A 24228-nucleotide genomic window follows, 5' to 3' on the forward strand; every position below is an offset into this window, starting at 1 on the left:
AAGGTATCACCTCCATATTACTTTTTTTGTTTTATACAAGAGTATTTAATATTACATGAAACTAAAATGAAATGCATGAAATATTCCCTTTATGATACAGTATAACTGAACCTTCCAGCTTCTGCACCCCCCCCCCCCCCCCCCCGAAAGAAAAGCAGATGATAATGACAGGAAGATAAGATGAAATGTCCTGGATCCATAAATCATGTAGAGTGATCTTTGCCCACTTATGCCCATAGTATGCTCCCAGTGATGAATAAGAGCTGAGGATGCCCCTCACTGGCGTGCTGCTGGGCGCGCTGCAGCAGGAATGGATTTTAATTTCTTACAGTATGAAAAGAGATGATAACGGAGAACAGACCTGTAGTCCTTCATGTAATCACTTCTCTTGGAATCCAAAAAGAAAATCTGGCGATTCCTGATGTGATGGAGGTTCTTATCTTAGTCCTGGACAACAATTGAGTGATGGACACATGCATAGGACTGCACTGAGCTGCACATCATGATTCACCTATTTTCTCACTTGGTCCCTGACTGCACTACAACTTTAGTTACTCACCTGTGCTTAAGTTTAGAATTATACAATAATCTGACTGTGCGCCCGCTGACAGCGCCACAATTACATAGAAGTCGAAGTGGAAGCAGTGAAAGTCACTGCTCTGACCTCTGTACTGGCCGACGCTTGTAACTGCAGACACGGCTCGCATTGATTTCAATGAGAGTCGCACTTGCAATTACAAGCGCTGGACACTTCACAGAGGTTGGAGTACAGATTAGCTAATTGGTCAAAATCCCGAGCCATGGACCCCAGCCAATCAACTATTAATGACCTATTCTGATGATAGTTCATCAATAGTATTCTTCCTGGAAAACCTCTTTTAAATAAGCTATACTACTCATCCAAGAGCTTTCTTTGCCTGGCTATACTACACCTGCTCATACCTATGTTAACTGTGATATTGCAGGGTATCCATTTTATGATCTGTGGGGACCCCAGAAGTCGGAGCTGTACCACCTCTGTATTAAAGCATATCTCACAGTATGCTGAATTCACACAGAAGAAGGGATTCAAGAGGATAACCTGAGCAGAATATATGGAACTATACTGTACCTGGAGCGCGCCTTGAAGCTGTGAACAGAAAAGCAAATGATGAGAAGTTGGAGAACAAGAGTCAATACACCAGTTATTAATGTCCATTCTAGGAACAATCACAAGGAAGAACTGCAGAGTAAATTCAGGTATATCAAATAAAAATAAGAGTGGAAGTGAATGGATTATTGCAATGCATAAAAAATACAGCCAGATGAACAATTCAGCTCTGCTACATCTGTCTTCAATGTTATGATCAATTTGATCCTGGATAACATTTTTGGAAATATTGAAACCCACCTAAGTCCAAATAGAAAAGATTATACCCATATTTGTACAATAGACTAGACCTGTAGTTGTAGCATATTAACTTCCAGCAGTTTTGGATAAAGGAATTCCCTGCCACAGCTGTCACAGCTATGGCAGAGAACCGCAATGGTCTCCAAAGATGCTATAGGAAGTTTGAAGGATTAAAATGTGAATTGGTTAAACATGATGTTGAGAAGGCCGAACTTTTAAATTCCTATTTTGTATCTGTTTTCTCTCAGTTTGTTAATGTAACATCAACTGATCTTCCCTGTGCTATTGAAAAGATAAAAGAATGCAGGCTATCTATAAGCAGAGAGACTGTGTGGGAACACTTTGCTGCTTCCTTTAGTACCCAAGGATGTAATTCATCTAAACCTGCATACTTGAATTCATGTAATTTAGCTGAGGTAATTGCTGAACAACTCGCCATTATTGTTGAAAATTCTTGGAGAACAGGAGAAGTCCCAGAAGAGTGGAAAAGGGCAAATGTTGTTCCTATTTTCAAAAAAAGAAAGGGGATGGACTCAGGAAACTTAGCTAACTTAAATGAATTCAAGTCTCAAGGTCCAGATGAAGTACATCCTAGGATACTGAAGGAAGCAGCAGAAGTAATTGCTGAACCACTCGCCATAATCTTTGAAAATTCCTGCAGTACAGGAAGGGTCCCAGAAGATTGGAAAAGGGCAAATGTTGTCCCCATCTTCAAAAAAGGGAAGAAGGTGGATCCAGGAAACTACAGTCCTGTGAGCCTGACTTCCATACTGGGAAAGATCCTTGAACAAATTATTAAACAGCATGTATGCAAGTACTTGGATGAGAATGGAGCAATTAACCAGAGCAAGTATGGGTTTGTAACAAACAAGTCATTTCAGACTACTCTAATTTCCTTCCATGACAGAATCACGGACTGGGCTGATCAGGGAAATGCGGTAGATATAGTATATCTTGACTTTAGTAAAGCATGTGACAAAGTATCTCATACCATCCTTATTTAAGAAAATGACCAAATATGGGATTGACAAGGCAACTGTTAGGTGGATTCGCAACTGGTTGAGTGATCGTACTCAAAGAGTAGTCATAAATGGCTGCACATCCAATTGGAAGACTATCATGTGAGGTACTATAAGGCTCTGTCCTGGGCTCAGTGTTCTTCAACATTTTTATAAATGATCTGGAGCAGGGAATTGAGAAGAAGCTGTTCAAATTTGCAGATGACACAAAGCTAGGAGGGATAGTTAACACTAGAGAAGGGAGAGAAGATTCAAAAAGATCTAGAAAAGCTTGAACAGTATGCGGAGACTAACAGAATGGTATTCAGCAAGGAGAAATACAAGTTCCTACATATGGGCAAGAAAAATGAAAAAAGCACATACAGAATGGGAGGAATTGGGCTAAGCAGCAGCACATGTGAAAAAGACTTGGGTATACTAATAGATCACAGGCTGAATATGAGTCAACAGTGTGATGTAGCAGCAAAAAAGGCAAACAATTCTGGGATATATTAAGAGAAGCATAGAGTCTAAATCACGTGAGGTCATTATCCCCTCTACTCTTCCGTAGTCAGACCTCATCTGGAATACTGTGTCCAGTTCTGGGCACCCCAATTTAAAAAAGACAGACAAACTGCAGCAAGTTCAGAGAAGAGTTACCAAGATGGAGAGCGGTCTGCAAATCATGTCCTATAAGGAACGGTTAAAGGATCTGAGAAGGTTTGGTTTGCCAAAAAAAAGACTGAGAGGAGACTTAATAGCTGCCTACAAATATCTGAAGGGCTGTCACAGTGCAGAGGGATCAGCCCTATTCCCTATTCTCATTTGCACAAGGAAAGACTAGAAGTAATGGAATGAAACAGAAAGGGAGGAGACACAGATTAGACAAAACCTTTCTGACAGTGAGGGCGATCAATGAGTGGAACAGGTTACCACGGGAGGTGGTGAGTTCAACTTCAATGGAAGTTTTCAAACAGAGGCTGGACAGACAACTGTCTGGGATGATTTAGTGACTCCTGCATTGAGCAGGGGTTGAACGCAATGATCCTGGAGCTCTCTTCTAACGCTACCATTCTATGATTCTCATATACTGTAGTACACATTTTACACAGCATATGATCAGGATTTGTATATATCCTATGCACTTGCATAGTGGCCCAGAGTTAACGGGGTCCCTCCATAAGTAAAAAAGTGTTTGTCTTGTGCATTTGGCTTGTCAGTGTCTTCTATGTGAGTGAATTTGATGTGTATTGCACCTCTGCAGCACTGAATGGGTTAACGTCTGGGTTATGTCTGGTGTGTCATGCATCTTATATGTGTTTGCAAATTGAGTGCAAGGGAGTTAGCAAGTTAGTCTGCTAATCTTCTGGCAGGAGTTCGTGAGTAAGCAGTCTAGCAGATGGCTGAGAGCCAGCACGAGGGAGCCTAGTCTGTAACGGAGGGGGGGTTGAAAAAAAAACAAACCCGTTTTGGCGCGGGACAACCCCTTTAAGCAGTGACTTGTGAAAAACCCTATGGACCTTCCATGAGTCTGGCAGGGCCAACTCATATGCCATGGGGTTAATAACTCAGGTGACTGAAAACGGCCCCACGAGCCGAGGAACTAGCTTTAGTGAGGTTACCTTTAATTTCAAATTCTTAAAAGACAGATACACCAACTGGCCCACGGCAAATGGTTCTGAAACTGTATGTTGGCTCATGCTCTTTCCCTGCTTCACCACCCGCGAATGCTCCAAGTTACTACGCACCTTGCCCCACACCTCCTGCAAGTTCTGCACAAACGTGTCTGCTGACGGATTGTTGGAAGAGGAGGGGAACAAGACAGAAAAACAGGGGTGGCGCCCAGAATTGCAGAAGAAAGGAGAAACACCCGACGCAGAACTAGTGCGATTGTTCATGGCAAACTTGGGCAGCACCAAATAGTCAGCCCAATGATTCTGCTGGTCACTTACATACATTCTGAGATATTGCACAATCTCCTGGTTCATACGTTCGGTCTGTCCATTGGTTTCGGGGTCAAAGGCAGAGGAGTAAGACAACCCGATTCCCAAGCACCTACAGAAAGCCTGCCAGAACCGGGCAACGAATTGCACTCCTTGGTCAGAAACTATTTCGATCCAAACACCATGAAGACGCACAATCTTCTAACTCTGGTGCTGAGAGAAGCTTCTTCAACAGTATAAAATGGCCCATTTTAGAAAACCTGTCAACCACCACCAGAATAACAGAACAGCCCTGAGACATGGGTAAATCCGTAATAAAGTCCATCGACAGATGGGACTATGGTCTATCTGGAACAGTAAGAGGGAGAAGCGGCCCATCAGAAAGTCTACGTACACTCTTACTCCGGGCGCAAGTGGAGCATGACCTAACAAAGTCCTTGACATCCTGAGACATCTGCGGCCACCAATACAACTGGGCACACAGTTCAAATGTCCCTCGGACCTCTGGATGACCAGCCAGAACAGACGAATAGATTTCCTCCACCACAAGGAGACGTAGTACACTAGGAACGAACAACCTCCCTTCTGGGAGATCCTCGGGAACCGCCTGTTGGGCTGCCAGGAGTTAAGTGGAGAAGTCAGATGTCAGAGCTGCAACCACAACACCCGGGGCAAAATGCACTCTGGCTGGAAATCGTCCACCTCAGGGCCCCCAAACTGCATGACAGGTCATCTGCCTTCACATTCTTAGATCTAGGCACATAAGTAACAACAAAATTGAAACGCGTGAAAAACAGAGCCCAGCGTGCCTGCTGGGCGTTAAGGCGCTTAGCGGACTCCAAATAAACCAAGTACTTATGGTCCGTAAAGACCGTAATAGGGTGCCAGGCCCCCTCCAGGAGGTATCTCCTTTCTTCGAAGGCCCATTTTAGAGCTAACAATTCCCTATTACCAATATCATAATTGCGTTCTGCCTGGTTGAGCTTCTTAGGAAAAAAGGCACAAGGAGACCGGCCCGACCTGATGATTCCTGGGAGAGAACCGCCCCTACTCCTTGTTCCGAGGCATCGACCTCAATGGTGAATGGGTGGTTCAGATTAGGCTGAACCAGAATCGGCACTGTAGAGAAGGCCCTCTTGAGAAGTACGAAAGCTTCTACTGCCTCCGGAGACCAGGAGTCAATCTCTGCTCCCTTCTTCGTAAGGTCGGTCAAGGGTTTGGCCACTATCGAAAAATTCTTGATAAATTTTCGATAAAAATTAGCAAAGCCCAAAAAGCATTGCAAGCCTTTAAATTGGTGGGCTGCACCTATTCAGTAATGGCCATAACCTTGTCCGAATCCATACGTATGGCTGAAGGAGAAATGACATAACCTAAAAACGAGATCTCCTGTACCCCCAAACAGACATTTCTCCAGCTTAGCAAACAAGTGATGTTCCTGGAGACGCAACAAGGCAGTACAAAAACACTCGACATGGGACTCCCAATCAGGAGAAAAGACCAAAATGTCGTCGAGATATATGACTATGAACCTGCCCAACAAATCATGAAGAATGGTGTTCATAAAGCCCTGAAAAACTGTCGGAGCATTACATAACCCGAACGGCATGACTAAACATTCGAAATGTCCTAGCGGTGTATTAAAAGCAGTCTTCCACTCGTCTCCCTCTCTGACGCAAATCAGATTATAGGCTCCCTTGAGGTCGAGTTTGGAGAACCTCTTGGCCCCCACAATCTGATTTAGGAGATCCGGGATCAAGAGTAGAGAGCATTGGTTCTTGATAGTAATCTTATTCAGGGCCCTATAATCAACACATGGCCGGAGACCACCATCCTTTTTTTCCACGAAAAACAAACCTGCCCCCGCAGGCGACATCTGAAGTGATGTATTCCTTCATAGCCTCCCGTTCGGTCTATCTTTCAATCCCACTTCCGTTGGGGGTAACGCTTCAGACAGTTGTTTAGAAAACACGTCCTCAAAACCCTCAATATATTTAGGTAACACAACCTCCTCACTAACTGAATGAACCGGAACCGAAACCATGTACCGGAAGTACCTGAGCTCCTAGGTGATCACTCCGGTCATCACTTAGGAGTTTTCCTGCAGCTGTCTCTTGTGGCAGGTGGCGAGCCGGTGACCTGGATCTCCACAGTAGAGGTATAACCGATGCTTGAGCCGATACTCCTTACGCTCCTGTGGGGACATGGAGCCTAGTTCCATAGGTTCTGCGTCTTTGGTAGGTGAGGCCTGGGCCTGGTTCCCTGGAGGAGCAGCAGGTACTCTGTGCTGAGGGTTGCGTCTGGCTCTAAGTCGTCGGTCCGCCCTAACTGACCAGGTCATAGCTTGATCTAACGTCTCCGGTTCTGGATGTGACAACAACAAATCTTGTACCGCCTCAGACAACCCAGTCAGAAACAAATCCTTTAAAGCACTGTCATTCCACCAGGACTCAACGCAAAACTGACGGAACTGTGAACAATATTCTTCCGTTGAGCATCTATCCTGGCGAAGCTTTAACAGCTTACTGACAGGATACCCTGCCCTATCTGGTTCATCATATATTTGACCAGGGGCCGAAAAAAAAACTTTGACGGACTGACAGGGTGGTGAGTCGAGAGGCAACGAAAACGCCCAATTTTGAGGATCACCCCTCAACCGTGAGATAATCAAGCCCATTCTCTGGTGTTCAGACCCAGACGAGTGGGGTCGCAAACTAAAGTATAACTTGCAACCCTCCCGGAAAGAAAAGAAGGCTCTGCGGTCATCTGAAAAGAAGTCTGGCATGGTGGCCTTATGCTCACAACATGCTCCCGGAACCACAAGGGCAGCCGGTGGAGCTCTGGTAGCGGTTTGTTCCTGCTGCTGAAGTCGAGCTGACAGATCCTGCACCAAACCAGTTAGGGCTTGCACCTGGTTTGCCAGAGCGGATACAGCCTCCATATCTGGACTCAACAGGGCAGGTCTGAGAGAAAAACCCAAAATCGTTTGGGCCAGTGTTTCTGTTACGGCTGGTAGGGAGCAGCCGACCAGAAGGGGGTCCCAACAATCAGTCCACTCCCGTATCCTTATCCATTTGTCCCCCTGGGCTAAGCCCCAGGGCAACAATTGGGTGGCAGTCCCTGCTCTGACCTAATGACAGGGATCCCAAGAGTGAGGGACAGAAGACAAATGGTCAAACAAGCCGGGTCAAAACCTACCAAGAGCAAAACAACAGAGGGTAACACAGAGAGTAGTCAGGGAAAACAGAGTCAAACCAGGGAGGCACATGCGCAGTACAAAAGGAGCAAGACAGGAACAGAGTCAAAGGCATAAATGGGTCAAAGCACAGAACAGATGAGAACAGTATATGCGGGTGCTAGCAGAGCTAAGTCTAACTAAACCCTGTCAACCTCTGCTAGCACTCAGCAGCCTTATATGTGAAAGTCCCCGCCCAGAAAGGGCGGGGAAAGGTGACACGCCTATAGGAGAGATGATAAGACTGGCTCTTCATGGGCTGTGTACTATACAGAGAGCCATGCAGCTGGCAAGAGTGAGTGCATCCCCGAGCACAGAGGGGCACGCGCCGCCGCCGGGAGTGGGCAACCACCAACATGGAGGAACCTCGACCAGAGCTGCCCTGACACCCGCGGTGCCAGGAGGAGCAGAGCGCGACCGCCGGCTGCCAGCGTCCCCAGCGGTAACCCTATACCTAACACTATCTGCCTGAGGATGTGGTGATGGTGAACTCACTATAGGGGGCCTGGATGCTTTTCTTGAGCGTTACAATATTACATGTTATAGTTACTGATTACTGTAGAGAGGTCGGTAATTCGGGGATTTTTCTGATTGCCAGATTGGAGTCATGAAGAAATTTTCTTCCCCTAAAATGAGAAAAATTGTCTTCTACCGCATGAGGGTTTTTTTGTCTTTCTCTGATCACCATTGCAGGATAAGAGGCTGAACTGGATGGCCACAATTCGTTTTTCAGCCTACTATGTTAACATGGGTCAGCTGCAGATTTTCCATGAGGAAATTCCACATGGAAGATCTGCAGCATTTATAGTACCGTAGCAGGGAAATGGGTGAGATTAACCCCTTAGTTACAGCCTATTGTGGCCATAAGTATGCAACGATTTTTGGGGGATTTTTATCTTCACATTTCAAAAGCTATAACATTTTTATTTTTCCGTTGACATGACCAAATGAAGGCTTGCTTTTTGTATAACAAGCTGTAGTTTTAATTGCCACCATTTTTGGGGTACGTATACTTATAGCATAACTTATTAATTTTTTTTCAGAGCAGGATAAAAAAAAAAGATTTCTGACATTTTTTTACAGCGCTAATCAAGCAGCATAAATGATAGGATGCATTTTTTCTACGGGGTTGGTAGGATTACAATGATACCTATATTATATGTATGTAGGTTTTTCTAGTTTGCATAAAGCAACCCTCTTTTTGGAAAATATATACCGAATCTTTTCGCCCGAGTAGTCAGTTACTCGAAAAAATCGATGCTCGATTGCGAAATCGCCCTAAACGAGTACATTCGCTCATCTCTAGTTTTTATATATATTTTGTTAAACAAAGAGGAAAGCGTGAGTAAAACAAGTGACTTTTTTCAGTTTTTTTCCTTTAATTTTTTTATGTCCCTGTACGGAACTCAAACCTGTAATCCTATGACCTCTCTGATAATGCATTGCAGTACTTCTTTACTGCGATGCACTATTGCTTACAATAGCTATCAGAGGCCATGACAAATCTGGACGCCATTGACTGGTGACTGGCTGCCATGGCCACACCCCTCTGTCCTCAGCAATTACATGGCAGAGGGCTGATGACATCACAGAAGGAGCACCCTCCCTCTGTGTGAACCCTTTACATGCCGTGATCAATATTGAGTGCAATATGTAAGGTGTTAACAATGGGGAACAGTGTCTTATGGATCCCCACTGTTGCAGCGGGAGGCCAGCTATCACTCAAATGTTTCTGGGCAGCTAAGGGTTAAACAAATCTCATCCACATGCTGCAGAAAAGAAATCTAAACAAAATCCATAGCAAAACTAAACTGCAGTGCGGATTTTGAATATCAATTTTGTTCATTTCTAATATATACAGTAAGCACTGCCATGGCTGCTCCTATTATGAAAAGACTGATAAGTCCTAAGTGTCTGGGCTTTATTCTACAGGGCTGTGAAAACAGTTCGGCCCTGTAGAATAAAGCTGCGGTTTCAGGGAGCATGACAGCTCCTTGCTCCCAGCTACCAAAAAGTAGCCAAGAGCCTGAAGCAGTGATCGTAAAGTGGTATAAAAAGGTAGTGATCTATCTTATTCAGATCGCTACCTGTAATGCCTACGTAATTTACAAAAAGTCCCCTGCCGTTCCAGGAGTAGCTTGTTGAACGCCTTCTGTGTGAGACCGCCGCACCTCAGCAGTCTAGGGAGGTGTGAAGGTTCACAGAGCGCTACTTGTTACATCCGATCCCTGCCACTGAGGTCAAAAAATACCCCCGAAAAAATTGTTGAGTTTGCAGCAAGCATGGGAGGAGGAGGGATCCTGGGTTTTATTGCCTCTTGTGCCCATTCCAACTAGGCCTCCGTAAGTACTACTGTTTATTATTAATATTTTCATCTAAGATTTAGGTAATGCCTAATAGGGTGCTGCGTCCATTATAGGCCAAGCCATGTGTCCAGTCAGCGGATTAGGGATACAATGAGTATGTTTCTGAACACAGGAGAAATAGGGATATCCATTTTGGGGTGCAAGTCTTCATTCATATGTGTGCTGTACAAAAAAAAACAGTTTTTAAAATGACACAATTGCCAAAAAAATGAAAATCACATTTTTTTTTTCTTCTGCTTTGCTTAGATTAATTCAAAAATTGTGGGGTCAAAATATGCAGTACACCCGTAGATGAATTCGTCAAGCGTCTAATTTTCAAAATAGGGTAATTTTAGGGGTTCTCTATCATTTTGGCCGCTCAAGGGCACTACAAGTGTGCAATAGGCCCTGAAACGTCCTCAAGCAAAATTTCTGTTCTGGAAGCCACCGGCTGCTCCTTTCGGTTTGGGCCCCGTTGTGCATAGAGAGATAAGATTAGGACCACAATGAGTATATTTCTGAACACAGGAGAGACAGGGGTATCCATTTTGGGTGCAAATCCTCACTTTTACTCATGACAGCCCTCAGTGAATACATTAAGGAGTGTATTTTTGAAAATGGGTTCATTTGTGGGGGTATATATCATTCTGAGGGTGGATTCACACGAACATATGTCGGCTCGGTTTTCACGCTGAGCCGATATAAGTCATCCTCATCTGCAGGGGGGGTGGGGTGGTGGAGGCTGGAAGAGCCAGGAGCAGGAACTGAGCTCCTCTCTGCCTCCTCTGCGCCCCCTCTCCGCCCCTCTGCACTATTTGCAATGGGGAGTGGTGGGACGGGGCGAGGCTAATTCACTAAACTTAGCCCCGCCCCGCCCCGCCTCTCCCCATTGCAAATAGTGCAGAGGGGCGGAGAGGGGGTGGAGAGGAGGCAGAGAGGAGGCGGGAGCTCAGTTCCTGCTCCTGGCTCTTCCAGCCTTCCCCCCCTGCAGATGAGGACGACGTATATCGGCTCGGCATGAAAACTGAGCCGATATACGTTCATGTAAATGCACCCTAATTAGAGATGAGCGAACGTACTCGTCCGAGCTTGATGCTCGGGCGAATATTAGCGTGTTCGGGATGCTCGTTACTCGTAACGAGTACCACGCGATGTTCCGGTTACTTTCAGTTTCCTCTCTGAGACGTTAGCGCGCTTTTCTGGCCAATTGAAAGACAGGGAAGGCATTACAACGTGATGTTCCAGCCCTATACCACCCCCTGCTGTGAGTGGCTGGGGAGATCAGGTGTCACCCGAGTATAAAAGTCGCCCCCTCCCGCGGCTCGCCACAGATGCCTTGTGAGATAGCTGAGGGACAGTGCTGCTGGTGCCGGAGCTGCTATAGGGAGAGCGTTAGGAGTTAGTGTAGGCTTCAAGAACCCCAACGGTCCTTCTTAGGGCCACATCTAACCGTGTGCAGTACTGTGCAGGCTGCAGTTAGCAGTGTTGCACTTTTTTTTTTCAAAATCGGCCGTGCAGAGCATTGCACCCTGCATTAATACTACAGGGACAGAATTGTGTAGGCAGGGCCAGAAGACATTTATTATTGAGTGACTATACGCAGTGGGCCTTTCCTTTAAAAAAAAGGGAAAAAAATTGAATTTGGCCTGCCACTGACAGTCCTCAGCGTTCGCTGTACGTGTGTGCTGGGTGGAGAACGTAAAAAAAATCATACGCAGCCAGCTAAGTTTAACAGCAGGCTTGCGCCAATTTATTTCCTGCCGGGGAAATCACCGCTCTGCTGTAGTTAATAACTCTGCAACACTGCAGTTCTGTGACACATTGCAGGGCCACAACACATTTATTATTGAGTGAATATACGCAGTGGGCCTTTCCTTTAAAAAAAAGGGAAAAAATTGAATTTGGCCTGCCTCTGACAGTCCTCAGCGTTCGCTGTACGTGTGTGCTGGGTGGAGAACGTAAAAAAAATCATACGCAGCAAGCTAAGTTTAACAGCAGGCTTGCGCCAATTTATTTCCTGCCGGGGAAATCACCGCTCTGCTGTAGTTAATAACTCTGCAACGCTGCAGTTCTGTGACACATTGCAGGGCCACAACACATTTATTATTGAGTGAATATACGCAGTGGGCCTTTCCTTTAAAAAAAAGGGAAAAAAATTGAATTTGGCCTGCCTCTGACAGTCCTCAGCGTTCGCTGTACGTGTGTGCTGGGTGGAGAACGTAAAAAAAATCATACGCAGCCAGCTAAGTTTAACAGCAGGCTTGCGCCAATTTATTTCCTGCCGGGGAAATCACCGCTCTGCTGTAGTTAATAACTCTGCAACACTGCAGTTCTGTGACACATTGCAGGGCCACAACACATTTATTATTGAGTGAATATACGCAGTGGGCCTTTCCTTTAAAAAAAAGGGAAAAAATTGTATTTGGCCTGCAGGCTTGCGCCAATTTATTTCCTGCCGGGGAAATCACCGCTCTGCTGTAGTTAATAACTCTGCAACACCGCAGTTCTGTGACACATTGCAGGGCCACAACACATTTGTTATTGAGTGAATATACGCAGCAGTGGGCCTTTCCTTTGAAAAAAAGGGAAAAAATTGTATTTGGCCGACCTCTGACAGTCCTCAGCGTTCGCTGTACGTGTGTGCTGGGTGGAGAACGTAAAAAAAATCATACGCAGCCAGCTAAGTTTAACAGCAGGCTTGCGCCAATTTATTTCCTGCCGGGGAAATCACCGCTCTGCTGTAGTTAATAACTCTGCAACACTGCAGTTCTGTGACACATTGCAGGGCCACAACACATTTATTATTTAGTGAATATACGCAGTGGGCCTTTCCTTTAAAAAAAAGGGAAAAAATTGTATTTGGCCTGCAGGCTTGCTCCAATTTATTTCCTGCCTGGGAAATCAAATCACTGGTAATACAGCATGCTGAGGGGTAGGGGTAGGCCTAGAGGACATGGACGCGGCCGAGGACGCGGAGAGCCAAGTGAGGGTGTGGGCACAGGCCGAACTCCTGATCCAGGTGTATCGCAGCCGACTGCTGCGCGATTAGGAGAGAGGCACGTTTCTGGCATCCCCACATTCATCGCACAATTAATGGGTCCACGCGGGAGACCTTTATTAGAAAATGAGCAGTGTGAGCAGGTCCTGTCGTGGATGGCAGAAAGTGCTTCGAGCAACCTATCGTCCACCCACAGTTCTGCGCCGTCCACTGCTGCAAATCCGAATCCTCTGTCTGCTGCTCCTCCTTCCTCCCAGCCTCCTCACTCCACTACAATGACACATGCTCAGGAGCGGGCAGACTCCCAGGAACTGTTCTCGGGCCCCTGCTCAGGTTGGGCAGCAGTGGTTCCTCTCCCACCAGAGGAGTTTATCGTCACTGATGCCCAACCATTGGAAAGTTCCCGGGGTCCGGGGGATGAGGCTGGGGACTTCCGGAAACTGTCTCAAGACCTTTCAGTGGGTGAGGAGGACGATGACGATGAGACACAGTTGTCTATCGGTGAGGTAGTAGTAAGGGCAGTAAGTCCGAGGGAGGAGCGCACAGAGGATTCTGAGGAAGAGCAGCAGGACGATGAGGTGACTGACCCCACCTGGTTTGCAACGCCTACTCAGGACAGGTCTTCAGAGGGGGAGGCAAGGGCAGCAGCAGGGCAGGTTGCAAGAGGCAGTGCGGTGGCCAGGGGTAGAGGCAGGGCCAGACCGAATAATCCACCAACTGTTTCCCAAAGCGCACCCTCGCGCCATGCCACCCTGCAGAGGCCAAGGTGCTCTAAGGTCTGGCAGTTTTTCACAGAGACGCCTGACGACCGACGAACAGTGGTGTGCAACCTTTGTCGCGCCAAGATCAGCCGGGGAGCCACCACCAACAGCCTCACCACCACCAGCATGCGCAGACATATGATGGCCAAGCACCCCACAAGGTGGGACGAAGGCCGTTCACCGCCTCCGGTTTGCACCGCTGCCTCTCCCCCTGTGCCCCAACCTGCCACTGAGATCCAACCCCCCTCTCAGGACACAGGCACTACCGTCTCCTGGCCTGCACCCACACCCTCACCTCCGCTGTCCTCGGCCCCATCCACCAATGTCTCTCAGCGCACCGTCCAGCCGTCACTAGCGCAAGTGTTGGAGCGCAAGCGCAAGTACGCCGCCACGCACCCGCACGCTCAAGCGTTAACCGTCCACATAGCCAAATTTATCAGCCTTGAGATGCTGCCGTATAGGCTTGTGGAAACGGAGACCTTCAAAAGTATGATGGCGGCGGCGGCCCCGCGCTACTCAGTTCCCAGTCGCCACTACTTTTCCCGATGTGCCGTCCCAGCCCTGCACGACCACGTCTCCCGCAACATTGTACGCGCCCTCACCAACGCGGTTACTGCCAAGGTCCACTTAACAACGGACACGTGGACAAGCACAGGCGGGCAGGGCCACTACATCTCCCTGACGGCACATTGGGTGAATTTAGTGAAGGCTGGGACAGAGTCAGAGCCTGGGACCGCTCACGTCCTACCCACCCCCAGAATTGCGGGCCCCAGCTCGGTGGTGGTATCTGCGGCGGTGTATGCTTCCTCCACTAAAGCACCCTCCTCCTCCTCCGCAACCTCTGTCTCGCAATCAAGATGTGTCAGCAGCAGCAGCACGTCGCCAGCAGTCGGTGTCGCGCGGCGTGGCAGCACAGCGGTGGGCAAGCGTCAGCAGGCCGTGCTGAAACTACTCAGCTTAGGAGATAAGAGGCACACGGCCCACGAACTGCTGCAGGGTCTGACAGAGCAGACCGACCGCTGGCTTGCGCCGCTTAGCCTCCAACTGGGCATGGTCGTGTGTGACAACGGCCGTAACCTGGTGGCGGCTCTGCAGCTCGGCAGCCTCACGCACGTGCCATGCCTGGCCCACGTCTTTAATTTTGTGGTTCAGCGCTTTCTGAAAAGCTACCCACGCTTGTCAGACCTGCTCGTAAAGGTGCGCCGGCTCTGCACACATTTCCGCAAGTCCCACACGGACGCTGCCACCCTGCGCACCCTGCAACATCGCTTTAATCTGCCAGTGCACCGACTGCTGTGCGACGTGCCCACACGGTGGAAGTCTACGCTCCACATGTTGGCCAGGCTCTATGAGCAGCGTAGAGCTATAGTGGAATACCAACTCCAACATGGGCGGCGCAGTGGGAGTCAGCCTCCTCAATTATTTTCAGAAGAGTGGGCCTGGTTGGCAGACATCTGCCAGGTCCTTGGAAACTTTGAGCAGTCTACCCAGGTGGTGAGCGGCGATGCTGCAATCATTAGCGTCACCATTCCTCTGCTATGCCTCTTGAGAAGTTCCCTGCAAAGCATAAAGGCAGATGCTTTGCGCTCGGAAACGGAGGCGGGGGAAGACAGTATGTTGCTGGATAGTCAGAGCACACTCCTGTCTATATCTCAGCGCGTTGAGGAGGAGGAGCATGAGGAGGATGAGGAGGAGGGGGAAGAGACAGCTTGGCCCACTGCTGACGGTACCCATGCTGCTTGCCTGTCATCCTTTCAGCGTGTATGGCCTGAGGAGGAGGAGGAGGAGGAGGAGGAGGATCCTGAAAGTGATCTTCCTAGTGAAGACAGCCATGTGTTGCGTACAGGTACCCTGGCACACATGGCTGACTTCATGTTAGGATGCCTTTCTCGTGACCCTCGCGTTGCACGCATTCTGGCCACTACGGATTACTGGGTGTACACACTGCTCGACCCACGGTATAAGGAGAACCTTTCCACTCTCATTCCCGAAGAGGAAAGGGGTTCGAGAGTGTTGCTATACCACAGGACCCTGGCGGACAAGCTGATGGTAAAATTCCCATCCGACAGCGCTAGTGGCAGAAGGCGCAGTTCCGAGGGCCAGGTAGCAGGGGAGGTGCGGAGATCGAGCAGCATGTACAGCACAGGCAGTGCAACAGTCTTTAAGGGCCTGGACAGCTTTATGGCTCCCCACCAAGACTGTGTCACCGCTCCCCAGTCAAGGCTGAGTCGGCGGGAGCACTGTAAAAGGATGGTGAGGGAGTACGTAGCCGATCGCACGACCGTCCTCCGTGACGCCTCTGCCCCCTACAACTACTGGGTGTCGAAGCTGGACACGTGGCCTGAACTTGCGCTGTATGCCCTGGAGGTGCTTGCTTGTCCTGCGGCTAGCGTCTTGTCAGAGAGGGTGTTTAGTGCGGCTGGGGGAATCATCACACATAAGCGTACCCGCCTGTCAACTGACAGTACCGACAGGCTAACACTCATCAAGATGAACAAAGCCTGGATTTCCCCAGACTTCTCTTCTCCACCAGCGGACAGCAGCGATACCTAAGCAATACGTAGGCTGCACCCGCGGATGGAAGCATCGTTCTCTCTCACCATCCAAAACGGGGACATTTCTGCTTCATCAATGTGTCTAATATTCCTCCTCCTCCTCCTGCTCCTCCTCCTGAAACCTCACGTAATCACGCAGAACGGGCAATTTTTCTTAGGGCCACAAGGCTCACTCATATAATTTTTCTAAACAATTTTTATACGTTTCAATGCTCCTAAAAGCGTTGAAACTTTAACTTGAACCAATTTTTCGTTAAACTGGGCTGCCTCCAGGCCTAGTTACCACTTAAGCCACATTAACCAAAGCGATTAATGGGTTTCACCTGCCATCTTGGTTGGGCATGGCCAATTTTTTCTGAGGTACATTACTACTGTTGGTACACCAATTTTTTTGGGCCCTCACCTACAGTGTAATCATAGTAATTTCTATGTTCTTCGCCTGCACTCATGGTACAGAAAGGTGTGTGGGGTTGGCCTACACTTTAGCTACATAAATGTAACTGGGGCCTTGTCTATACTGCAGCTACTGAAATGTGAAAGAGACTGTTATCTCCCTAAACTGCTGCAATGGGAATGTTACTGTGGCCTGCCTTGACTGCTACTACTACTGAAATGGAACTAAGACTGCGCTCCCACTATACTGCTGCTTCGGAATTGTTACTGGGGCCTGTCTGGACTGCTACTATTACTGAAATGGAACTAAGACTGCGCTCCCACTATACTGCTGCTTCGGAATTGTTACTGGGGCCTGTCTTGAGTGCTACTATTACTGAAATGGAACTAAGACTGCGCTCCCACTATACTGCTGCTTCGGAATTGTTACTGGGGCCTGTCTGGACTGCTACTATTACTGAAATGGAACTAAGACTGCGCTCCCACTATACTGCTGCTTCGGAATTGTTACTGGGGCCTGTCTTGAGTGCTACTATTACTGAAATGGAACTAAGACTGCGCTCCCACTATACTGCTGCTTCGGAATTGTTACTGGGGCCTGTCTTGAGTGCTACTATTACTGAAATGGAACTAAGACTGCGCTCCCACTATACTGCTGCTTCGGAATTGTTACTGGGGCCTGTCTTGAGTGCTACTATTACTGAAATGGAACTAAGACTGCGCTCCCACTATACTGCTGCTTCGGAATTGTTACTGGGGCCTGTCTGGACTGCTACTATTACTGAAATGGAACTAAGACTGCGCTCCCACTATACTGCTGCTTCGGAATTGTTACTGGGGCCTGCCTTGACTGCTACTACTACTGAAATGGAACTAAGACTGCGCTCCCACTATACTGCTGCTTCGGAATTGTTACTGGGGCCTGTCTGGACTGCTACTATTACTGAAATGGAACTAAGACTGCGCTCCCACTATACTGCTGCTTCGGAATTGTTATTGGGGCCTGTCTGGACTGCTACTACTACTGAAATGGAACTAATACTGTGCTCCCCCTATAATGCTGCTAGTGATATGTTAGTGGGGCCTGTCCCTAATGCTACCGCTGAAATGTTACTAATTATGGGCTCTGCCTATACCGCTGCTAATGGTATGTCTCTGGGGTGTGGAAACAGAGGCTTCCCAAAGACATGATGGCGGCGAGGCCATTTCCCACCAACTCTGTTACTGTTAAGGTGCATATAACCACGGACACGTGGAGAGGACACGTAGTGCCTCAAAAACATCCCCCGCCACGGCCCACTTAATCCTGGCCACATTCCAAAAACCAACAAAATAAAACCGCGCTACTAGGTCCGCAGTCACCACCACATTACCACCAACGCGGTTACTGTTAAGGTGCATATAACCACGGACACGTGGAGAGGACACGTAGTGCCTCAAAAACATCCCCCGCCACGGCCCACTTAATCCTGGCCACATTCCGAAAACCAACAAAATAAAACCGCGCTACTAGGTCCGCAGTCACCACCACATTACCACCAACGCGGTTACTGTTAAGGTACATATTACCAGTCTGACTGGGCATGCACTGTGGGTCGAAGCCCACCTGTATTGTATCTGACGTTAGCTCTGCTGAGTAGGGCACTGGAATGGGATACATTTATGTACCGCCGATGGGTTCCAGGGAGCCACCCATGCTGTAGGTGCACACGGAGTTTAACCTACATCTGTCCACTTGTAAAGAACCCCAGTCAGACTGGGGCATGCAGTGTGGGCCAAAGCCCACCTGTATTAAGCACGACATTACTACCTCAGCTGTGTTGGGCAATGCAATGGGATATTTTTATGTACCGCTGGTGGCTTCCTGGCACCCACCCATGCTGTGGGTCCACAGGGAATTATAAATGCATCTGTTTCCACTTCTAAAGAACCCCAGTCTGACTGGGGCATGCAGTGTGGGCCGAAGCCCACCTGTATTAAGCACGACATTACTACCTCAGCTGTGTTGGGCAATGCAATGGGATATTTTTATGTACCGCCGGTGGCTTCCTGGCACCCACCCATGCTGTGAGTCCACAGGGAATTATAAATGCATCTGTTTCCACTTCTAAAGAACCCCAGTCTGACTGGGGCATGCAGTGTGGGCCGAAGCCCACCTGTATTAAGCACGACATTACTACCTCAGCTGTGTTGGGCAATGCAATGGGATATTTTTATGTACCGCCGGTGGGTTCCAGGGAGCCACCCATGCTGTCGGTCCACAGGGACTTCACAATAGGGAGTTGTACCTGCCTGTGTCTATGAATTAAAAAGCCCGGTCTGACTGGGGCATGCAGACACCTTGACAGAATGAATAGTGTGTGGCACATAAGTTCCCCATTGCTATGCCCACGTGTGCAGCTCCTGATGGCGGTGGCACAGGATTATATTTCTCATTGCTTCTGTACAGCATTGTGGGCTATCGCCCCGCCCCTTTTAAAGAGGGTCGCTGCCTAGCCGTGCCAACCCTCTGCAGTGTGTGCCTGCAGTTCCTCCTCATGGCAGACGCACTTATAAATAGACATGAGGGTGGCGTGGCATGAGGGCAGCTGAAGGCTGGGCAGGGACAATTTGGTGTACGCTGTGGACACTATCGTGCGGGGGGGGGGTTGGGCAGCATGTTACCCAGGAGAAGTGGCAGCGGAGTGTCATGCAGGCAGTGATTGTGCTTTGTTGGAGGTAGTGTGGTGCTTAGCTAAGGTATGCCATGCTAATGAGGGCTTTTCAGAAGTAAAAGTTGTTGGGAGGGGGGGGGGCCACTCTTGCCGGTATTGTGGCTTAATAGTGGGACCTGGGAACTTGAGATGCAGCCCAACATGTAGCCCCTCGCCTGCCCTATCCGTTGCTGTGTCGTTCCCATCACTTTCTTGAATTGCCCAGATTTTCACACATGAAAACCTTAGCGAGCATCGGCGAAATACAAAAATGCTCGGGTCGCCCATTGACTTCAATGGGGTTCGTTACTAGAAACGAACCCTCGAGCATCGCGAAAATTTCGTCCCGAGTAACGAGCACCCGAGCATTTTGGTGCTTGCTCATCTCTAACCCTAATACTTATGAGCCTTTGCAATCTTGGCTTCTTGTAGGTAAACAAAATGTTCCTCAAAATTTTAATAATTAATGTTAAATTTGTACGTCTCCGAAATGGTTAAAAGAAAACTAAAACAAGTTTTTCAAATGTCCTTCGAGAATAAAGTAAACAAATAGAAATATATGTTTTATGAAAAATTTGTACAGTATGTTTGCACATATGACATATTACAGTTGAAAATGTACCATGCACCATGCCATCATATTCTATGAGGATTTACTGTATGTTATAATTAATATTTTTACATGGCATCATTACTACAAATCCTGGTGTAAATCAGACAGTAAAGAGATCAGTACCTGGAGCGGGGATGTCTCTTTGGACTGGAGGACCTTCCACTGGAGTCTTGGTGTCCTTATTAACAGCTACAAAGGCAGTGAGCGAGGAGATGACTCTAGACTGCAGACTGGTCTCCAGGATTTTCTTCTTCACCTCCTCAGACTTTGAGTCCGTTCCACTTTCCAGCTCTGAGATCAGAGACTTGGCTGCCAGCCTATGGATGGTGGGTCTGGGGGAAGAAAGGGAATTAGAAGTTGGGTAAATCTGTGTCTTGGTTTGTTGTCAGCATGGACATTATATATAATTCTTCCAGGAAGAAACCAGGCTTACTATCAAGAGGCAGGACAACAAAAAGTTATTAATTGTATCAGTCAACAATTCACTCTTTTGTTATATTCAAACATGACAGATTTATTATAGAAATTACTGCAACTGGCTGATTCATCTGAATGGGGCTTTCGGAAATCCATGTGCTGTTGCAGGAAGATTTACATTCAGATGAATGAACAGACTTTCAGGCTTATCTTGTGCGGAGTATGAACACCTGCTGCTGAGATCTGCTGGTTTGTGACATGTCAAGGAGGAGGAGTAGGGAGTGGAGACAAGGAGAAGATAGGGGAGGCCTGGAGGCTGGGTCCACATGGGGCTGATTTGCAGCACAAGGGCTGATTTGCAACACAATATCTGCAGCAAGCATTCCATTGCAGATCAGGATTGGAAAGCCTGCCTTAAAACCCATTCCATTTGGTGGTTTGAAAGCGGATTTTAATGCATATTTCTGTGCGGAATTCATCCCCTCATTGAGAAGACAATTCTGCATCAGAAACTGCGATAAAATTGACATGCTGCAGGAAGGAATAACACACCACCTGACAATTACCGCACAGGGTTTGTGTGGATTATTTCTGCAGCTTGTGGATAAGATTTAAAAAAAAACAAGTGGCCAGAGCTTGCACAACATGCTTCTGAGGTGCTTGCCTGCCATGCTGCCCATGTGCTATCAGAAAGGGTGTTCAGCGCAGCTGGGGCTGAGACAACTGACAGACGCATCCACCTGTCCACAGACAACGTGGATGACCTGAATAAAAGATTTTGTATAAATGTATGGGTTAAACCAACCTTAAAGCCAGGGATCCTCCACATCCCTTTATAACTAATTGCATGAAGCTGATAAGCCCCGCTGCATAGGGTCCAGGTTATCTGGGGGTTTATATGAGCTTGCAGTTTACCTCATGCACATGGTGAATGTTACAAAACTTGCCAAACTGTTTTCATCTGTTAGTACATTTACCAAGAAGAGGGGAAACCATAAAGTCGCAGTTTGCTTTGATTGACCACAATCATTTTCTACTAAAAAGTTCAGATAAGTTTTAGGAGTTTTCCCAAATTAATCACAGGTGGAGGAGTCTAACCGCACCATGGTCACAAGCCTGCAGAAGGTTCGGATGGAGGCACTGTATGATCAAACTGGTGAAGAGGTGAAAGCTGTATTACGGACACCCTTAACACCCCTAGCCGAACACATAGCGGGGATGTTAAATCTGTAAGTCAGGTTGTTAATGTTCACGTTATTTTCCCCCAAAATGCACTGCTGGATTTAATTCTTTATGTTGCCCCATTACTCTCTAGGTTTCTTGCGATTCCTTGTGAACTGCCCCATAGAAATAAATTACCTTTCAACTTTTTCAACTTTAAGAGGGAAACAAATGGTGTTTTTAAAAGGTTCATCCTTAAAATTGTACTGCAGGCAAACCTCCCCCTCCGCTTCAGTCTCCACCTAGGAAATGGAAAGGTAAGCTTTAATGACTTGCCAATGGTGTTATGCAATAAAACATGAACATAGTCAAGTGGACAAGTGGCTGTGAACACTATTTATAGACCCAACAGATATAAGGGGTGAAGAAAAGGCTTAGGGATAAGCAAGTTAAGATAATGGTGAGGTTTTATGAGTGGAGTGTTTGGGGTTTGGGCTCTTGGAATTGATAATACTTACCTTTCCTTTCAGTTGGGCATAGATAATGGCCTTTTGACCCTGGAAGATGGCAGTAGGGACTTTAGACAGGAGAATGGCTTCCATGCCAGAAGGAAGGGACCAAGTCAGTGAGACATTCTTCACAGTGGGCTGTAAGGAACATTTCAGAGCCCGAAGAACCTAGTAGAAGAAAAAAAGTTTTGTAATTTATTTCTTAAAAGAATTGGACTTCCATATACAAAATATTGCTTTGTTAGTTGGGTTAATCTGTACGACCATACTTTATATTATTGGGATGTTAACCTCTTAAGGACCAAGTGCGGTAAATATACAGTGCTTGGTCCTAAGCTTTAATCCCAGCATAAATATGGTGTGGGATTAAAGCCTCTGCACCTGCAATCAGGAGGAGGTTGGGTCTTCAGCTGTCAGACACAGCCAAGGACCCAGAGGAGAAGGGGGAAGCAGTTCTTAACCGCTTCTATCTTCTTCTTTCAAAGCTACATCACGCTCAATGAGCGCTATGTACTAAAGAGTGAAAGTGGAAGTATTGCGTGAGCGCTGGGTGCCTTCTGTCACAGAAGAGCTGCAGGGTCCTAACAGACCCAGATAAGCTCTGTTAGTGATTATGGTCACTACAGGGGAATGTTTTTCCCTGTAACTTGGGCTCTTATGTATGCTCCAGCTACAGTGGAAAAGTAAAAAATACAAAAAAAAAACAATGTGAACGACTTCCAAAGATCTTATATGACGTCATGGGGAATATAGATGGTAAAAAGAATAATTACAAAAATGAGTAAAAAAATTTACAGAATAAAAGAAAAATACATAAAAAAAGAAAATGACCCACCACCGACTCTAACCAAAACCGTTGCCACATGCGGCCTGTAATCCAAAACTATACAAATTATATATCAAAAACATCCAAAAGAAAATGAGGAACTCATTCCAATTCTTTATTTTAGCTTAAATTTACTAATTTAAAAAATAAACTAAATAAAAAAAAAACATTTTTTTAGCTTTTTATGCCAAATAAACTAAAAAACACGGGAAAAAAATTCAGCAAAAAAAGAAAAAAAATAGCCCTATGTATCACAGAAAAAAATATGTAGCTAAAATAATTTTGGTAGCTGAAGAAAAAAAATCCCAAAACACCCTGGTTCTTAACAGGTTAATCAGTAAAAAGGACAAATAGTGAAAAGATGCCTGTTGTATCAGATGCAATCCTTTTTTGGAACATTTCAGAGCCTGAAGAACCGAGTAGATTAAAAAAGTTTTGTAATTTATTTCTTAAAACAATTGGATTTCCATATCCAAGATGTCATTACCGCTCCATTAGCTGGGTTTATCTATACAACCATATCTTATTATTGGGATGTTTATCAGTGAAAGGGCATATGTGAATAAATACTGAATAGATGCCTTTTGTACCAGATACAATCCTCATTGGGATCTGACACAGTGTACATGCTAATGACAACAATACCAGAAAGTCAAGGAGGAAAGCATCCAACAGAGAAGACCGCCACTCACCTTGGTCTGCATTCTGTCTTTGCCAGTGATGAACTCAAATATTCCACCTCCTGCTCTGGCCATGCCCTTGATGAGGGATGTGGAGGCTCCTTCACCAATGCCAAATGTGAAGCATCTACACAGAAATCAAGAATATGAAATCAAGAATATCATAATTAACCTGTACAAAAAGGTATTTACCCCGGAGCTTTATGTATGTTATTGTAAAATGTAATGCAAAGTATATGATGGTGATCATGAATTTATCAATCACTTTTCAGCTATTTTAGTGTTTGTGCTCCACTCTGACCTCAAAACCATGATCAACCAAGAGTAATGTTAGCTTATTGTTCGGTATTTTGCCCAATTTCTTGTGGTTTTAGATGCCAGGTAACTGGCCTCTTGAAATATTTTCTTCTATTCACCATTGAAGGACCAGAAATATTTGGTTACAGGCAATCAACTAGGGATGAAATAATAAGGAAACTGTATAAAATCATTGGGCCTTCGTGGATGATGCACTACATTATCCATTGATTTGTCATGTATTGTTTCACTAGAGAAAGATGCATGGGCTATTATAGTTATATAATGTACACCTCTAGAATCAGCTGTTTAATCAACCTATCCACCACCAGGTAGCGGGTTGAACACCAGGAGCTATATAGTGATTACAGCAAAGAAACAGCAAGATAAATAATAGTGTGGACCTGGTCAGGT

The 24228-nt window shown here is 46.6% G+C and overlaps 1 protein-coding gene across 2 annotated transcripts in view; it reads right to left on the reverse strand.

The window, feature by feature from the left end:
* Positions 1 to 24228, reverse strand: part of LOC136627520 (von Willebrand factor A domain-containing protein 5A-like) — a 217266-nt gene that overhangs the window by 46425 nt on the left and 146613 nt on the right. For both annotated transcript variants that reach the window (XM_066602699.1, XM_066602698.1), the window contains exons 13-17: positions 23530 to 23644; positions 22021 to 22179; positions 21701 to 21804; positions 20048 to 20256; positions 1112 to 1129 (exon numbers count right to left, since the gene is read on the reverse strand). In XM_066602699.1, the coding sequence (XP_066458796.1) occupies positions 1112 to 1129; positions 20048 to 20256; positions 21701 to 21804; positions 22021 to 22179; positions 23530 to 23644 (605 nt within the window). The remainder of the gene's footprint in view (positions 1 to 1111; positions 1130 to 20047; positions 20257 to 21700; positions 21805 to 22020; positions 22180 to 23529; positions 23645 to 24228) is intronic.

This window comes from Eleutherodactylus coqui, chromosome 5 (assembly GCF_035609145.1).
Source record: "Eleutherodactylus coqui strain aEleCoq1 chromosome 5, aEleCoq1.hap1, whole genome shotgun sequence".
NCBI classification, from domain to species: domain Eukaryota; kingdom Metazoa; phylum Chordata; class Amphibia; order Anura; family Eleutherodactylidae; genus Eleutherodactylus; species Eleutherodactylus coqui.